The sequence below is a fragment of the Festucalex cinctus genome, chromosome 4 (genome assembly GCF_051991245.1).
Source record: "Festucalex cinctus isolate MCC-2025b chromosome 4, RoL_Fcin_1.0, whole genome shotgun sequence".
NCBI lineage: Eukaryota > Metazoa > Chordata > Actinopteri > Syngnathiformes > Syngnathidae > Festucalex > Festucalex cinctus.
The window spans coordinates 16,814,907-16,829,339 of record NC_135414.1 but is presented as its reverse complement, the minus strand read 5'-3'; the positions used below and the strand labels follow the sequence as shown (position 1 = coordinate 16,829,339).

Here is a 14,433-nt window from a genome sequence, read left to right as displayed (position 1 = left end):
GTTTTGTAACACAATGTTGTGGTAACCCGATAAGAGCAGCGGATCCTGTTTAAATAATGTATCTTTGGCTGATTGAGTGACATAGTAGCCATTCTAATGTTGCAACTAAATCCACAATTGGGTGGCCATGGCCAAGTGGTTAAGATCTTCACCTTCCACACGGAGGCCAGCTGCGGATCGTGGGCACGCCCGAACTATCACGATAAATCGGTGTCTTGCGAAAGAAAGCTCATCTTTACAAGAACTCGTGTTCAAATCTCAAGCGAAGGATAAGTATATTTCACTTAAATTGTTCAAATGTTGATTTTTGAGCATTCTAAATTCAGTTTAATAATTCAGTTTAATAAGAAATTGAAATAATTACATTACCAAAGCAGTTTTATTTTATATCTGATATGAAAGTCAATACAAATCAAAACATTATATGTCTTCTAAGCATAGATCTAGTTAGGATGTTCTAGCAAATCTGCCTGTTATTTTTTTTTTTAAACTGCTCTACATATTCACCAAGCCCCTAGCGCCCCCCACCCCTATCCACCCACTAGTGATGGGATTTTCGGCTCTTTTCGTTGAGCCGGTTCATTTGGATCGGCTCAGTAAAAAGAGCCGGATCTTCATGGCTCTCAAACGGCTCTTTTTACTTTGGCTTTTCCTTTAAATATTTGCGACAAATACATTTTGATAAATGACTTGGTGAACTAAATATTGCACTTTACTGATTGCAAATAGCAACAATTATCAAGCAAAGAAAATGATTTTTTCTCATTTTATTGAACAAATTAATAGGCCCCATACAATAAACAAGAAACAAAATAAAAACTTCAACCAACAACAATCAAAATAACCATAAAATAACAAAAAGAGTGAGTAGTAATTTAACTGCAACAGTAGCAGCGAACAAAACAAACATTAGCTACTCACCCGGTCCAGGATGAAAGACCTTGCTTTAATTTCCCAACACTCATACCCCTGCTCCCCCCAACCGCGCGCAGGGCATCTTAGCTCTCTGAAGTGCTTCGGTCAACTGACAGACACCCTACACACTCGCACCCGTTGACGGGAACGCGCAACCGAGGGGCACAAAGTCGGAAGCACAAGTATTGGGACGCGGCCCACACGTCGTGAACCGGAATCAAAGCTGATGTGCAAAAACATGGAAGTCGGACGTCCCGCCTCTTCTGTGGCATATACCCCATTTACAGTCTTATTTATCTGAAACACTGACCTGAATATATGACTGGATGGCTGATAACCCATTGACGCCTATGCAGGCCGTTGGCGTCACACGGCGGCCATCTTGTGACTCCAACTTCGCAAGCAGGCTACTGTATAGGACCTCACGTCCAGATTAGATAAAGACGGCTCGTAGGCTCTTAGTATTGGGACCTGGGCGGTTGGGGTGTAATGTGTGGGTGGGTGGATGGGGTTTCGAATCACTGCCGGCAGCCGAAAGAACAATCTCATCTCTCTTTGAGCCATTAGAGCATCCATAGGCCGCGCACAAGTTCACCATAGCATTGGTCGCTAATTTATCAACTGTTTGACCTGTTTTCTAGGTCAAACTGATTGTTTTCTAATTCACTCGCATTGACGCACTGCCCTCCACCGCAAGGCGCACACTTAAACCTGACGTCACACTAGAAGGGTCTATACAAAAGTGAGCCTGCATCACTCTCTAATGTGCAGTCAAGCAATAGGCTGTGGCTCTTTAGGTGCTGTATATGCATTTCACAAGTGATGCTGGGTTCTCTTGAGTAGGTGTGATCCTCCATCCATGGGTCTGACCCCTGAGTTTGGGTATCACAGGTCGCCTTTGCTGCTGCGGACAGTTCCTCATGCTGATCCATGTCATCTTGCTTATCTGGGGGTAGAAATGCAGTCCATAAATATGAAGACTTGATTCAAAAAGGAGTTCCCTTTGTTAGACTTTAATGCACATTATGATCAAAATATTGAATAGTAGGACAATCTTTTATAGCTGTGTTCAAATTATCGCATGTTTATGTTAATGCTAACAAACTTCCAAACTCACAAAACTGTTTTAAAGAACCAAACATTGTTAATTATGTTGCCTTTTGTTATACTATTTTTTCTTATTTTAAGACAATACGGCTTGTATTCAGCGATCAAGTGTGACTAAAACTAAAGTGTTGTGTCCACCAGTGACGTCTCTGCATTTGGGGCCAGTGGGGCCGGGCCCCACCAGATGGCACTGTTGAGCACTATGCAGGCTCATAGTTGGTCTTTTTTATAGCTAATAATTTATATAATATATATATATATATATATATATATATATATATATATATATATATATATATATATATATATATATATATATTAGGGGTGTGAATTGCCTAGTACCTGACGATTCGATTCGTATCACGATTCACAGGTCACGATTCGATTCGATACCGATTAATCCCGATACGAATTCATAGGTCGATTGTTGCGATTTTTTTTCATTCAAATTTAGAAAATACTAATCAGTAAGCTTGTAGAGTGTAAGATTTATATGAAAATGTATTATTTATTTATCTGAAATTTCAGTCTTATAGAGGTTGTAATCTGTTTCATGTTTGAACAGCATTAAAATAAAATATTAAGGCTTAATGTTCCGTTCATATAACATTCTTCCATGCTCAAGATGTGAATCCTAAAAAAAAAAAAAAAAAAAAAAAAAAAAAAAAAAAAAAAAAAATCGATTCTGCCGATTATTGAATCGATTCGAGAATCGCGCGATGTAGTATCGCGATATATCGCCGAATCGATATTTTTTTTTAACACCCCTAATATATATATATATATATATATATATATATATATATATATATAATATAAATAATAATAATATTATTCAAATAAATACCAATTATGTTTGTAAGGTAATTTCGTTATAAACAAATATGCATAATACAAAGCATGCTCTAACTTTCTAAACAGGACCGATAGGGCCGTTTAGGTGAATGAGCAACTCAAATCACAGTGCGCATGTTCCAAGCTGCTAGACTCCATGGGGCCACATTAACTGGGCCCATCATGCATTAAAATACAGGACTGATGTCACGTGACATCTGCCTACTCAACTTTTCATGCAAGAAACGCCACTCGTGTCCAACCAAAAACAAATCATAGCTAATGTTGTGATACTGCGGTCGTTATCATGAGGCATCTCTTCTGCGCATGTTCAACACATCGTTGTTGTAGCCACAACTTCAACATCCTACGGTTGTTAGTACAACTGAGTATAGCACAAGAAGTTCTCGAACAGCGTGAGGGAATTTTGAAAGGATTCGAAGGCTGCTGATCGTCATATCAACCCAGGAAAGGAAGAGGGGAAACCCGAGCCGGTAAACAAAAGCTTGCGATGAATGGCTCGCTTCTACTTCCGGCGTTAAGCCCATCTGCTTCCCCGTGAGGGTCCTTCGGAATAAGGTATTACAGACGGAACAAAAACAAAGAGAAGCCGGGGGATTTTAAATAAAAACATTTTAAAAAAAGAGCATAAAGAAACAGTCCTCATGGCTTTCTTCTTGGTAGGCTTTAAGATAGTATTAATGTTTTGTTTGGTTTACGTCTCAAAATCTGAAAACAATGGTTTTGAATGGCCAACTTTACGTGTACGTGAGATTTCGTTAAAATAATTATTACGTTTGTAAAAAAAAATAAAAAAATAAATAAAATGTGTGTTTAATCTCGTTATTACATAAACCAAACAGTACATTTTTCCAGAAAGACTATATATTTAGAGTCATTATGATCCATAATAAAACCGGACACATCTTTCCAGAATCTCTTGGTATAAAGGGAAACAGCTATCTCCCAGAAGTGGAAAAACGGCGTATAACAGAGGAATTGTTTTATTTTATTGTTTTAAAAAAAAGAACATCGACCTTTCTTTTAAGCTTTTAATTTGAAATATGCTTTAGCAAAGCGTTGACTTCGGCTTACCGTAATGCATAATGTAAACACACATTGACAATCAAAGTGGAGGATGGCTTGATTTCGTCTTTTCAAGAGGAGCCTTACTTGACAAGTTTTTGGACTTTACTTGTGTTTGTGTTGCCTTTTTCAGCATATGGTAAGCAAAGCAAAATGCAGATTCAAATGTATTTTCCGTGAGCTACTTTAAGAGCTGTGTAATTGCAGAGTATGTTTACGAAATGAAGCCGCGACTTGGTAAACATTGGCTATGCACGACAACTGTGTTCGTTGAACAAGAGTTCCACACATTTTTGTAATGGTCACACATGGTGAATCACACACATACAGTATATCCTTCCTGTGTGAAGGAAATTTGCAATTGCAACTTCATATTTTCCGTATTTGAATTGTATGTTCTTTTGACGAGCGCATGGCCTGGAAGTTTTGGGATACGTAACAAGTGTTGCTTAACAGTGCTCGCCCAGTTTCCTGCAATTTTTACTGTAAAGTTTACATGGCACATTACAAACAAACAAAAGCAACTATTGTGCCTTATCAGACATTGTTATGAACGTGGAGTTACACTGCAGCGTTTTTCACATATTTTAACAATATCCCAGAGTAATATTGTTTATTTATAGGTAACTACCAGTATGATTTGCACTTTATAGTCCCACAGGAAATCACAAGCCACAATGGGATCATCAGCGCACCATGCACGTTCACAAGCCGTCTTCCTGTACAGTGGACACACAGAGAAAGAATACTTTGCCTACTTTGCAAGAATGCTTTTTTTGAGTAATAGATGTATTTTGCTGGTAAAGAATTTGACAGCGATGCGTGAAGCTGCTGAACCCTTGTGGAGTCATAGTGAATATATGCCAAACGCACGATTATTTGTTTGTTTATTTATTTATTTACAAATATTGTGTTTTCTGTTTTCCGTGTGTTGTCCTAGATAGAAAATGAATGAGGATGCGTTTGAGGTCCCTGAAAGGACAGAGTACCGCTACCTGGTGCAGGAGGAGGATGAAGAGGAGGTGCAGTATGTTCGACACAGGCACTACATCAGTCCCTTCCTGGTGCTTTCCAGACGCTGCATTTTGCTCATCTGCCTTGGGGTGCTCGCTCTCCTTGTTCTGGCCACTTACCTGGGCTATGTAGCACAGACACTCCCACCTGGACGTGTCCAAGTGACCATTGATTGTGGCGAATACAGAGGAAGACATGTGAGTTTCTCATTTTTGGTTATCATTTTATTTATCATTTGGGGGGTTGAAGATGGTCTGTAAGTGCCCACTTAGCAATGGCCAATTTTACATAATCCGCAAGTGGAGATCTTCATGCAGCTCCTGATAAGTGTACTTTGCGCGCACCAATCTCCTGCACAAACTCCAGTGATTCTGTTCTGCTTTTGCCATGTTAGGAGAGCTAATGACAATCGGGAGGGGTGGGGTGGGGTGGGGGGTATACGCGCGCTCCGGAGACGCACGTTAGCCAAATTTACTTCCGGGTTAGTGCGCATTCGCCGGCCGGTGCTGGCCCAAAGACTGAGCAGTGAGCACGTCGTGCCGCTTTAATGGGAGCCACCAAACGCCAAACCTCGATCCAGGATGACCCAGTTGACATCGCTGGGAATCATGCGTCCACTGGTCCACGAAACAATATTTACAAGTGAGTGGCAAACTTTTGTTTTGATTAGTCAAGCCACACAGCAAGGACGAATTGTAGCAATACACAGTATGCGGTTAACAGACCCAAGCAGTCACACATACACAACAACCAGTCAGCCACCCTTCTCAGTCAGAGTATCTTTCGGAGACTTTGCGTCATAAAACACTTGTTGAAAAAGTCGGGCAGTTCACCAAGATGGTGGGCTTCCATCAACGACGAGCCGACAGAGATATGGAGGCACCCACCTATGGTAATTAATGAACAATATAAATGCAACCATTGCAATCAGAATATGCTCAAAAGTCCATTTTGACTCCATAAATTCACAATGTAATTATAATCCTCCATTTTGCAGAAAAATGGCGCCTACTCCTTTAAAGGTATGCCATATGCCGCTCCGCCAGTTGGTAACCTACGTTGGGCACCTCCTGCCGACCCAGTCTGTAGGCATGGCGTCACCGATGCCAGCCGCTTCCGCAGCATGTGTCCTCAAGTGCAACCGCTGTCGAGTAAAGGCAAGGTGATGGGCCAAGAGGACTGTCTCTTCATCAATGTGTGGACACCAACGCTGAAGCCAGATTCAAAGCTGCCCGTCATGGTCTGGATCCATGGAGGCTACCTACACATGTTCAGTGGTGGCGAGCAAGGCTACTCACCCACGGAGAAGCTTGCAGCAGAAACTGGGATTGTATATGTCAGCTTCAACTACAGACTCAATGCATTTGGCTTCATGGCACTGGAGATATTAAGGGAAGGTTCTCACAAAAACACATCAGGTCAGTTTTATTTGTTATATTTAAAATATGGGTTTTGGTAGATGCGTCTTGTCAGAAAGCTTTCAATGTCAAATACTGGCTCACTATTTTACATTGTGTTGGATTAAGGAGCAACAGATTGGTAGAGTAAGTAGACACTAGAAGAATATATAGTGTTGACAGGGAACTTCCTGTCTGATTCTCTCTTAGCTTTAAAGGAGTAGCTTAATTTAGTTCAAGCTGGTTTTCTTTCTGACTTGAAAAGGGGACACTAAGAATCCTTTCTCTTCCTCCTTAGGGAATTATGGTTTCATGGACCAGATTTCTGCATTAAAATGGGTACAAAGAAACATCCACATTTTTGGAGGCGATCCTGGGAAAGTTACCATATTTGGGCAGAGTTCAGGTATGAAAGCAATACATTTAGAATGTTTTCATTGACCAATCTTAGTGTCAACATAATATATACAGTGTCTTGAAAAATTATTGGAACCTTTCCTGATGTCAGATTTCTTCTATTTTTCCCACACTTATCACACTTAAAGGGACAATGTGTCGTGCCATCTAGTGATGAACTAATGGAATGCAACAACCCAAGGTCAAAGTGTGTGTATTTTGAAGCACGTGCACTACAGTGCCTCAGAAATACCACAGTTCACAAGCCTACTACCAATTACAATGTTCTAGCGGTGCAACAGATCACACAGGTCTCGGATCGGATCACGGATTTGAGCCACGGATCAGATCGTTTTTCAGATCAGCAAAAAAAAAAAAAAGACAAATAGTACGTTATCTTCATTTATTTTGTAAAATGGTTCCGGGCGGAGCGTCGACATAAATTTTTCCAGTCGACCTATTTTTAAAGTCGACCTTAGTCGACTTTTTTTCCCAGCCCGACAGAACACGCTCCGCCTGAGCACACGTGCTCTCTCACTGTACATGTGCGTCAGAGTGGATAATACTCGGGTTATGTTCATATCCGGAAAAAATTAATTATCCATCCCGGATACTCGTATTGTACGGATAGCCGGCTCATCCCTAATCCAGACCAATAGTGAGAATGATTGGGGCCGTGGTTGTCAGTAAAGTAAATCATTATGAATGTGGTGTGCTGGGTTGATCATCTCGAGTACTAATAAGCACTGTAAGTTCAGTGGAAACACAAGCATTGAGTTTTTATGATCATGTGTGGGGTCTCTCATGTACTACAAATCTCTGATAAAAATGCTTGTTTGTACCGCGCTTTCAGCAGCCAATAATCAGGCCACAAAACATTACCACTTGCCTTTCATTTTTCATCCTTCCATTTTCATACTTGATGTAATAAATTTGTAATTCAATGTTTGAAGCCTGTTTATGTCTTCATTTTTTTTCTGATATAAAGGTACAGTAAATGTATAAAATAATTACCAACCAGCATCATAAATAAACTCTTGTCACTGTTACATGTTTTGTTGGTGTTTTTTTTTGTAAATTACCCTCCGAAAATAGTCCACTCAATTAAGGCTTCCTGTTATGACATGTTTCTCTTCTCTGTCAGGTGGAACCTCTGTATGGACCATGATGATGTCACCTCTTGCAAAGAATCTATTCCATGCAGCAGTAGATATGAGTGGCTCGTACGTATACAATGCCACCCTGGAACAGGCTGAGTCGGACAATCTGGTTTTTCTGAACAACACACGCTGCAAGGACATTTCATGCCTGAGAAGTCTCTCTGTTAAACAGATATTACAGGTACTAATATACAGTCTATATATATATATATGTATGTATTATTATGTATATATATATTATATATATATATATTTGTTTGTTTCCATCAAGGTTAACGCATCATGAAATAGTGATTGATGATAAATTATGTTGGAAGCCACACATAGAAAATGTCAAAAGAAAATGTCAAAAATCATAGGGATTCTCTATAAAACTAAGGATGTCTTAAACATGAAATCATTATATACATTATACAGTTCACTATTATTACTATATCTGACCTATTGTGTGGAAATCTGGGGAAATGCGTATAAAACAAATACCAACTCTGTTTTCAAATTGCAAAAGAGAGCTATAAGAATTATAAATCGATTAAAATATACAGAACCAACACATCCACTATTTATTAAATTAATTACACTGAAATTTTATGACTTGGTTGAGTTTAAAATAGCACAAATAATGCACAAAGTTTATAATAATCTACTCTGCCACAGTACTCAGACGTTTGAAATTAGAAACAGTCCTTATGATATGAAGGAGTACAAGTGTCTACAAAAACCCAAAACAAGAACAAATATTCAGTATTCAGTAGCTTTAAGCAAATGTCGTCTGTTTCCTACGTTTAAATATTTGAATGTATACAAAAACATCAACATATAGCCGTGATTGAGTATACGTTGAGACTTCTCTTTGGGTAATAACCTTTGGACTCAAGTTCAACATCCATTTATTGCCAGCCACAGATGCATTTATCGCTCAACAGTCTTTAAAAAAATAACAATAATAATTTATTACTTACTGTTTTGACAGGCTATCCCATGGCAACAATACCCCTCTTGGGCTGCAGATGACCTGGTTGACCTTCCAACCAGGGGGCACTTCTGTGGCCCTGTTGCAGTGGTGGATGGATATGTCCTTGAAGCGTCACCCTTTGAAATATGGGGAAAAAAAGGAGCCTACAATGATGTTCCCTTTGTAATTGGAACAACAGAGCAGGAAGTGGACTTCAGGTGAAGTTTGACCTTGTTCCTGTTTCTCATTCATTGCTCTGTTGTAACTGTGATCAAACTACTATTTCATCTGCAGTCCAGCATCTAACAATATCTCCATGTGGACATGGGGGGACTACAAGTGGCTTGTGACAGGTAAGACCACTGGGCAGCTAGATAGCTTGAGCATGTAGTCAAAGTCGATGTAAAATAGTGAGATGGAAAGCAATGTATTTTTTTGACAAACAGTGAACACAGATACTTAACTCATTCACTCCCAGCCATTTTCACTGAAGCAGCAACCTTAGCCGTTTTACTGGATTTTGACTGATTTTGCAAGGTCCACATAATATTGTGTTTTATTGCTATAAAAACATGGAACCTACCAAAAGAAAGATTAGAGTCTCTTATTTCATCAGAAAAAAAGTATATTTCTATCAGCTTCTGTTTTGCAGCAATGAGCATAAGAATATAGCTAAGTTTCATCATTATTCACAAATCTGTTTAAAACAGTGGGGGAATTTTTTTTTTTTGCAACATAGCCCTGGTTGGGCTCTTATACTCTACTGCCCCCTGCTGGCCGTTTCTGAAATAAATACCATTGCTTCAAGCATTCTCTTCAGTTCAGAGGCTGCATCAAAGCCTTCTGTGTGCTCTAGCATTAGGGCTGGGAATAAAAGTCGACCAAGTTGGTTAGGTCGACCAGAAAAAGTGGTCGACACAAAAATGCCATCATTGAAGCTATTTTAATCAGAGGTGGGCGCGTCAATGAATTTTGAGCATCCATCATTCGGCAATCGTCAACAGTCAGGACCATCTTGTGTCATCGTCAATTCGTCAATATCTGAAGTTCTTTTTTGTACTTGCATGATAAAACCCTATCTCCATAGCAAAGATGCTTGGAACAGACTGTATTTTTCTAGCTTTTTTATTTTTTATCGTTATTGTCTTGTCATTTGTCAATATAGTTTTATTTAGCCTTTAATGGCAATTGTGCGGCGGGCGGGTGAAGTTATATATATTGTATTATTGCGTGGCGCGATGATGTAATGCGTGCAATATGTGTCCACATTAGTTATCATTAATGTGATTTGTTGCATGAGGCTTTTTCAAGATAGGTGATCAATGAGCAGAGGTGAGTAATCCAGGTCCAGAAAGTAAAAAACCTGCCACAGTTTGGTTTTAGTCACAGGAGGTTCTACTTGACCGAGGTTTTAGTCGGAGCTAGAACCTCTGTTTAGAAATGTGTTTACATTGAGTGTTAATTTTGTTATGTATGTGCCATTACCTGTCTCCTTTCAGAAAAACTCAAGTCTTTTAGTGAGAATCTTCCCAAAGCGGCATTAGAGCTTTATCCCCCCTCCGACCCCTGCCCCACCACAGACCGCTGTCCTGAGAGAGCATATACCACCATGGTTTCTGACATCAGAGTTACGTGTCCTAATAATGATCTAGCCCAGAGGGCTGCAGGTAAAGTGTCTTATTAATTATTAAGTTAAAATATTTTGTGTGTGTGTGTGTGTGCGTGGGTGCGTGCGCAGGTGAGGGCGTGCACGTGCCTAAGATTCCTGCCTCACATTGCCTATTAAATAGACACAGAATAGACAGGTATGGGTTTTTTTTCAGGGCCGAGACAGATTACTAGTAGTCGAGGAGGCTGATAACAACAATAGGAAAATATTTGTCAACCTTTTGAATACACACTTCAACACTTAACTTGGTTTAAATTCCTTTAAGCGTGTTTATAAAACAGCTTATCAGATGTTAAATATTTTTTCAAGTTAAACAAAACAGTTACAACAAAAGTTATACAAAGGTGGTACTCAAAAGGAGCAGGTAGAAGTTCAGGGAGCTTATCATGACCCTACCCCTTATTTCCACTATTTAGTTATGGTATGTATACATAATTCTCGTATGACAGAGCCTCAAACTGAGGACAAAAACAAAACGTAAAATCATACTCCTCCAGTTCAGATATACAGTGTTTCGCCTAATCTTGATGGCAATTTACAGAAAACCAATCACAAATGATGTCATAATTTTATAAAATTATAAATGTACTTATTTTCAAGTAGCACAAGATAACAGGCATCAAAATAAAAATAACAAAAAAAAATTCTCATTTCCCAACATTTTCCCTTTTATCTTACAATAACAGACATCTTAGTTTTAAAATTCGAACAAAAAGTACAGGTTCCAGCAACATCTCTGAGAAAGGTAACTGACAATTTGAATGAATAATTCTCTGCGGGTTAACTTACCAAATTTGAAGATGGTCTGTCTCTTATCGGCCACCGGATTTTAAAAAAAAGGCCAATGCTGATATTGGTTAAAATGCCAAATATTCTGGCTCATAACCGGTGTATCCGTAACTTGTTTCTGCAGCGGCACTTGAGAGTCCTGTCTATCGCTATGTGGTGACACACACACCATCTGGAGCAGTCAACACAACTATTCCCCTGATGCCATTCCATAGCCGCTTCTCTTTCCACTGCTTGGATATCATTGCTTTCTTTGGGGGACTGGAGTTAGTTCTGGGGAAACCACTCTCTGATCAGGACAAGAGTTTCCAAGATCTTGTAACACAACATCTTGTGAACTTTGCCAAAACAGGTAACATTGTTATTCTGTGTCAGTGTCTTGCGTGATTAACCCAGAATTGCAGTATTTGTGGTGTAGAGTGGACCACCTGGATGTTGACACTAAAATACATGAGAATAAAAAAATAAAACATTTTATGGAAATAGGATTTGGAAATTGACTCTAGATGACACTGTTTGTTTATTATTACATGAAGAATGGTGAAGTTAAAATGTCCGTCTCTTACAGGTAAGATGGATGATACTTGGTCAGCTTATCCAGCTGCCACTGCCCTCCTTTCCAGCAAGCTTTTGGCTGTCAGTGAATACTCAGCTGCACGCTGTCAGTTGTGGAAGAACAACGGCCTATATGCCTATGCATGGATAAACTGATCCCACATATCAGCATTCATAGAAAAATAGCTGGATAGATGGTCCCTCAAATGTTAGTACATATATATGTATGTATGTATGTATGTATGTATGTATGTATGTATGTGTATATATATATATATATATATATATATATATATATATATATATATATATATATATATATATATATATATATAAATATATATATATAATTAATTTAAAATGTATTATAAAACAAGCAACATTCAATTGTGGGGTACATGTTTGACATACATTTTAAAAAAACAACAACAACTGAAGTATCCCAAGGAACAATTATTTGGCAATGGAAGCAAGCAAACTTTCTGTCTAAGCACTTTTTTTTTTTTGGTACATGCAGTGGACAATTTTTTTTAAGTGTGTATTATTTTCACTTGTGCAGTAAGCAATCCTTCATCCAACCTCTGATGTATGCGACACATGCTGCAGACACATCGCCAGATGCTACCAAGACCCAATTATATTTGCACACAAGAAATTACTCAACTCAATTTTATTTATAAAGCACTTTAAAACAAGCATTACCATATACAAAGTGCTGTACATGGAACAGGAATCAGTCATGCAGTAAAGATTAGTAAGAACAAGTATTCCAGAGTAGATCCCTTTTTATGAAATAGATGCCACTAGCAAACACACACAGCTGTTAATTAAGCATTAATTCTTCACCTTTATATTGATTATGGATATTTGCACTTTCCTGTGAATAAACACCATTGAACATGTATTGAAATCTAATGTATTTGTGTAAACGAGTGAAGTGTGTTACGGAAGCTGTTATTACCAAATAAAATATGCACTAATCTACAAGTTGTTTGTTTTTTCAAAGGCGGAAGGCGCGCGGATCAGCTGTCTGCAGCGCGTCTGTCAGTTGTCTACAGGGCGACGCGCAGAGATACGAACGAACAGAAAAATAGTGCCCGGCGGTGATGGCGTCTAACTTTTTTCAGAAAGGAGTTTAGTGTGCAAATGTATCACTCTTTTGAACAAAAATTGTTTTTAGAAGAAAAACGGTTTATTTAAGTGACCCCAGCCAACTTGCTGGACTATTTTCCTCTCGTCCAACACCGGATCAGAACTCGTGTCACAGAACACTCTCAGACCTAAGTCAGTGCTGATCGCACACTGGAGGTGAGGATGAAATAGAGATTCATGTAAAAAAAAATCCGAAAAAAAAAAATAAAAAAATCTCTTTAATCTGCCAAAACCTAACACACCCCTAAATGGGTTAGGATCACTTCACCAGCCTTCAGGTATTTTCAGATACTATAAATCTGCACCCACCTTATGCTGGGCTTCGCTCACCTTTCCCTTTGGGTGACTCGGGTGAGATGACCTTTTTACAGTGTGTAAGGTGTATATATGTAGAATGAGGAAACTGACCACGTTTTGGACGCACATTTCCTTGTGGATTATATCAACACAGGTCAAACAAGCCCCCCCCCCCAAAAAAAAAAAACATCTTTTGAAGATAGGTTGCATAATATCTTTGTACCAAGGCTACCATCACCGCTGTTGAGGCATGAGACTTCCCACGGCTCAATATTGCGCCCACTTGAAAAGATTTTAGGTAGGCTTGTTATCTGTGCTGCAGCTGACATAAATCACATTTTGTAATGTACGTAGCACCTTTATTTTCCCACAATTTAGGTCTGCTTTACTAATTCTGCAGCTTGTGCTGACCAGTGTGATGGTGAGATTCAGCTTTTAAGACTACAGCACATCTCCTTTGTATTTTTCCTAATTCATTTCTCTTTGATGCCATAATGCCACATGTTCATGTATGTCAAAATCTGACTTTCACATGTACACAAGCAATTTTATAATTGCTTGAGAGGTAATTGTGGGACATTCACAATATCCTTGTGGTAACCATATATCATATATATTAGTGTTGTTCCGACACCGATACTGGTATCGGCAGAGGCATACTGCATCAAAACAGTGGTATCGGTATCGGTGAGTACTAACAAGTAACATGCCGATACTATTAATTCCAACGCAGCATCTTGTGTCTTGCTCGTGCACGACATTCACTGATATGTGACATGTTCACTGCATGCCGATCTAAGATATCCTATTGGCCCTTAAGTGGTCTGAACCAATGGCAGGACAGCTTTTTCATGTCAAGAAAAAAGAAAAACAACCTTAGGTATCGGTATGGTATTGGCATCGGCCAATACTGCAAAGCTGGGTATCGGAATCAGTATCGGGGGCCAAAAAAACGGTATTGGAACAACACTAATACATTACTCAACTCAACTTTATTTATAAATCACTTTAAAAACAACAGCAATACAAAGTGCTGTATAGTGAATATAAAACAAAGTAGATTGACAACATTAAAAAATCTAGAGTAAAACAAAAGAGATGAGTCTC

General features: G+C 38.9%; 1 protein-coding gene across 3 annotated transcripts; it reads left to right on the top strand.

Annotated features, from left to right (window-relative positions):
* The first annotated feature begins 3,093 nt into the window (after window positions 1–3,093).
* On the top strand, window positions 3,094–12,864 carry LOC144017600 (para-nitrobenzyl esterase). 3 transcript variants are annotated; one of them, XM_077519342.1, is made up of 10 exons: window positions 3,094–3,435; window positions 4,883–5,153; window positions 5,954–6,374; window positions 6,652–6,759; window positions 7,894–8,090; window positions 8,883–9,082; window positions 9,159–9,217; window positions 10,364–10,531; window positions 11,447–11,674; window positions 11,891–12,864. In XM_077519342.1, the coding sequence occupies exons 2-10, from the start codon at window positions 4,890–4,892 to the stop codon at window positions 12,031–12,033; spliced, it is 1,788 nt and encodes a 595-aa protein (XP_077375468.1). In that variant the 5' UTR covers window positions 3,094–3,435; window positions 4,883–4,889; the 3' UTR covers window positions 12,034–12,864. The 3 variants fall into 3 exon arrangements, with proteins under 3 accessions (XP_077375468.1, XP_077375466.1, XP_077375467.1); XM_077519340.1 differs by lacking the exon at window positions 3,094–3,435 and adding an exon at window positions 3,832–4,081 and having other exon boundaries at window positions 4,887–5,153; XM_077519341.1 differs by lacking the exon at window positions 3,094–3,435 and adding an exon at window positions 3,834–4,081.
* Window positions 12,865–14,433: the final 1,569 nt, after the last annotated feature.

Coding starts and splice junctions, on each gene's coding strand:
- LOC144017600 (XM_077519340.1), top strand. Junction 6,375..6,651: donor TTCTCACAAAAACACATCAG/GTCAGTTTTATT, acceptor CTTCCTCCTTAG/GGAATTATGGTTTCATGGAC. Junction 6,760..7,893: donor CATATTTGGGCAGAGTTCAG/GTATGAAAGCAA, acceptor CTTCTCTGTCAG/GTGGAACCTCTGTATGGACC.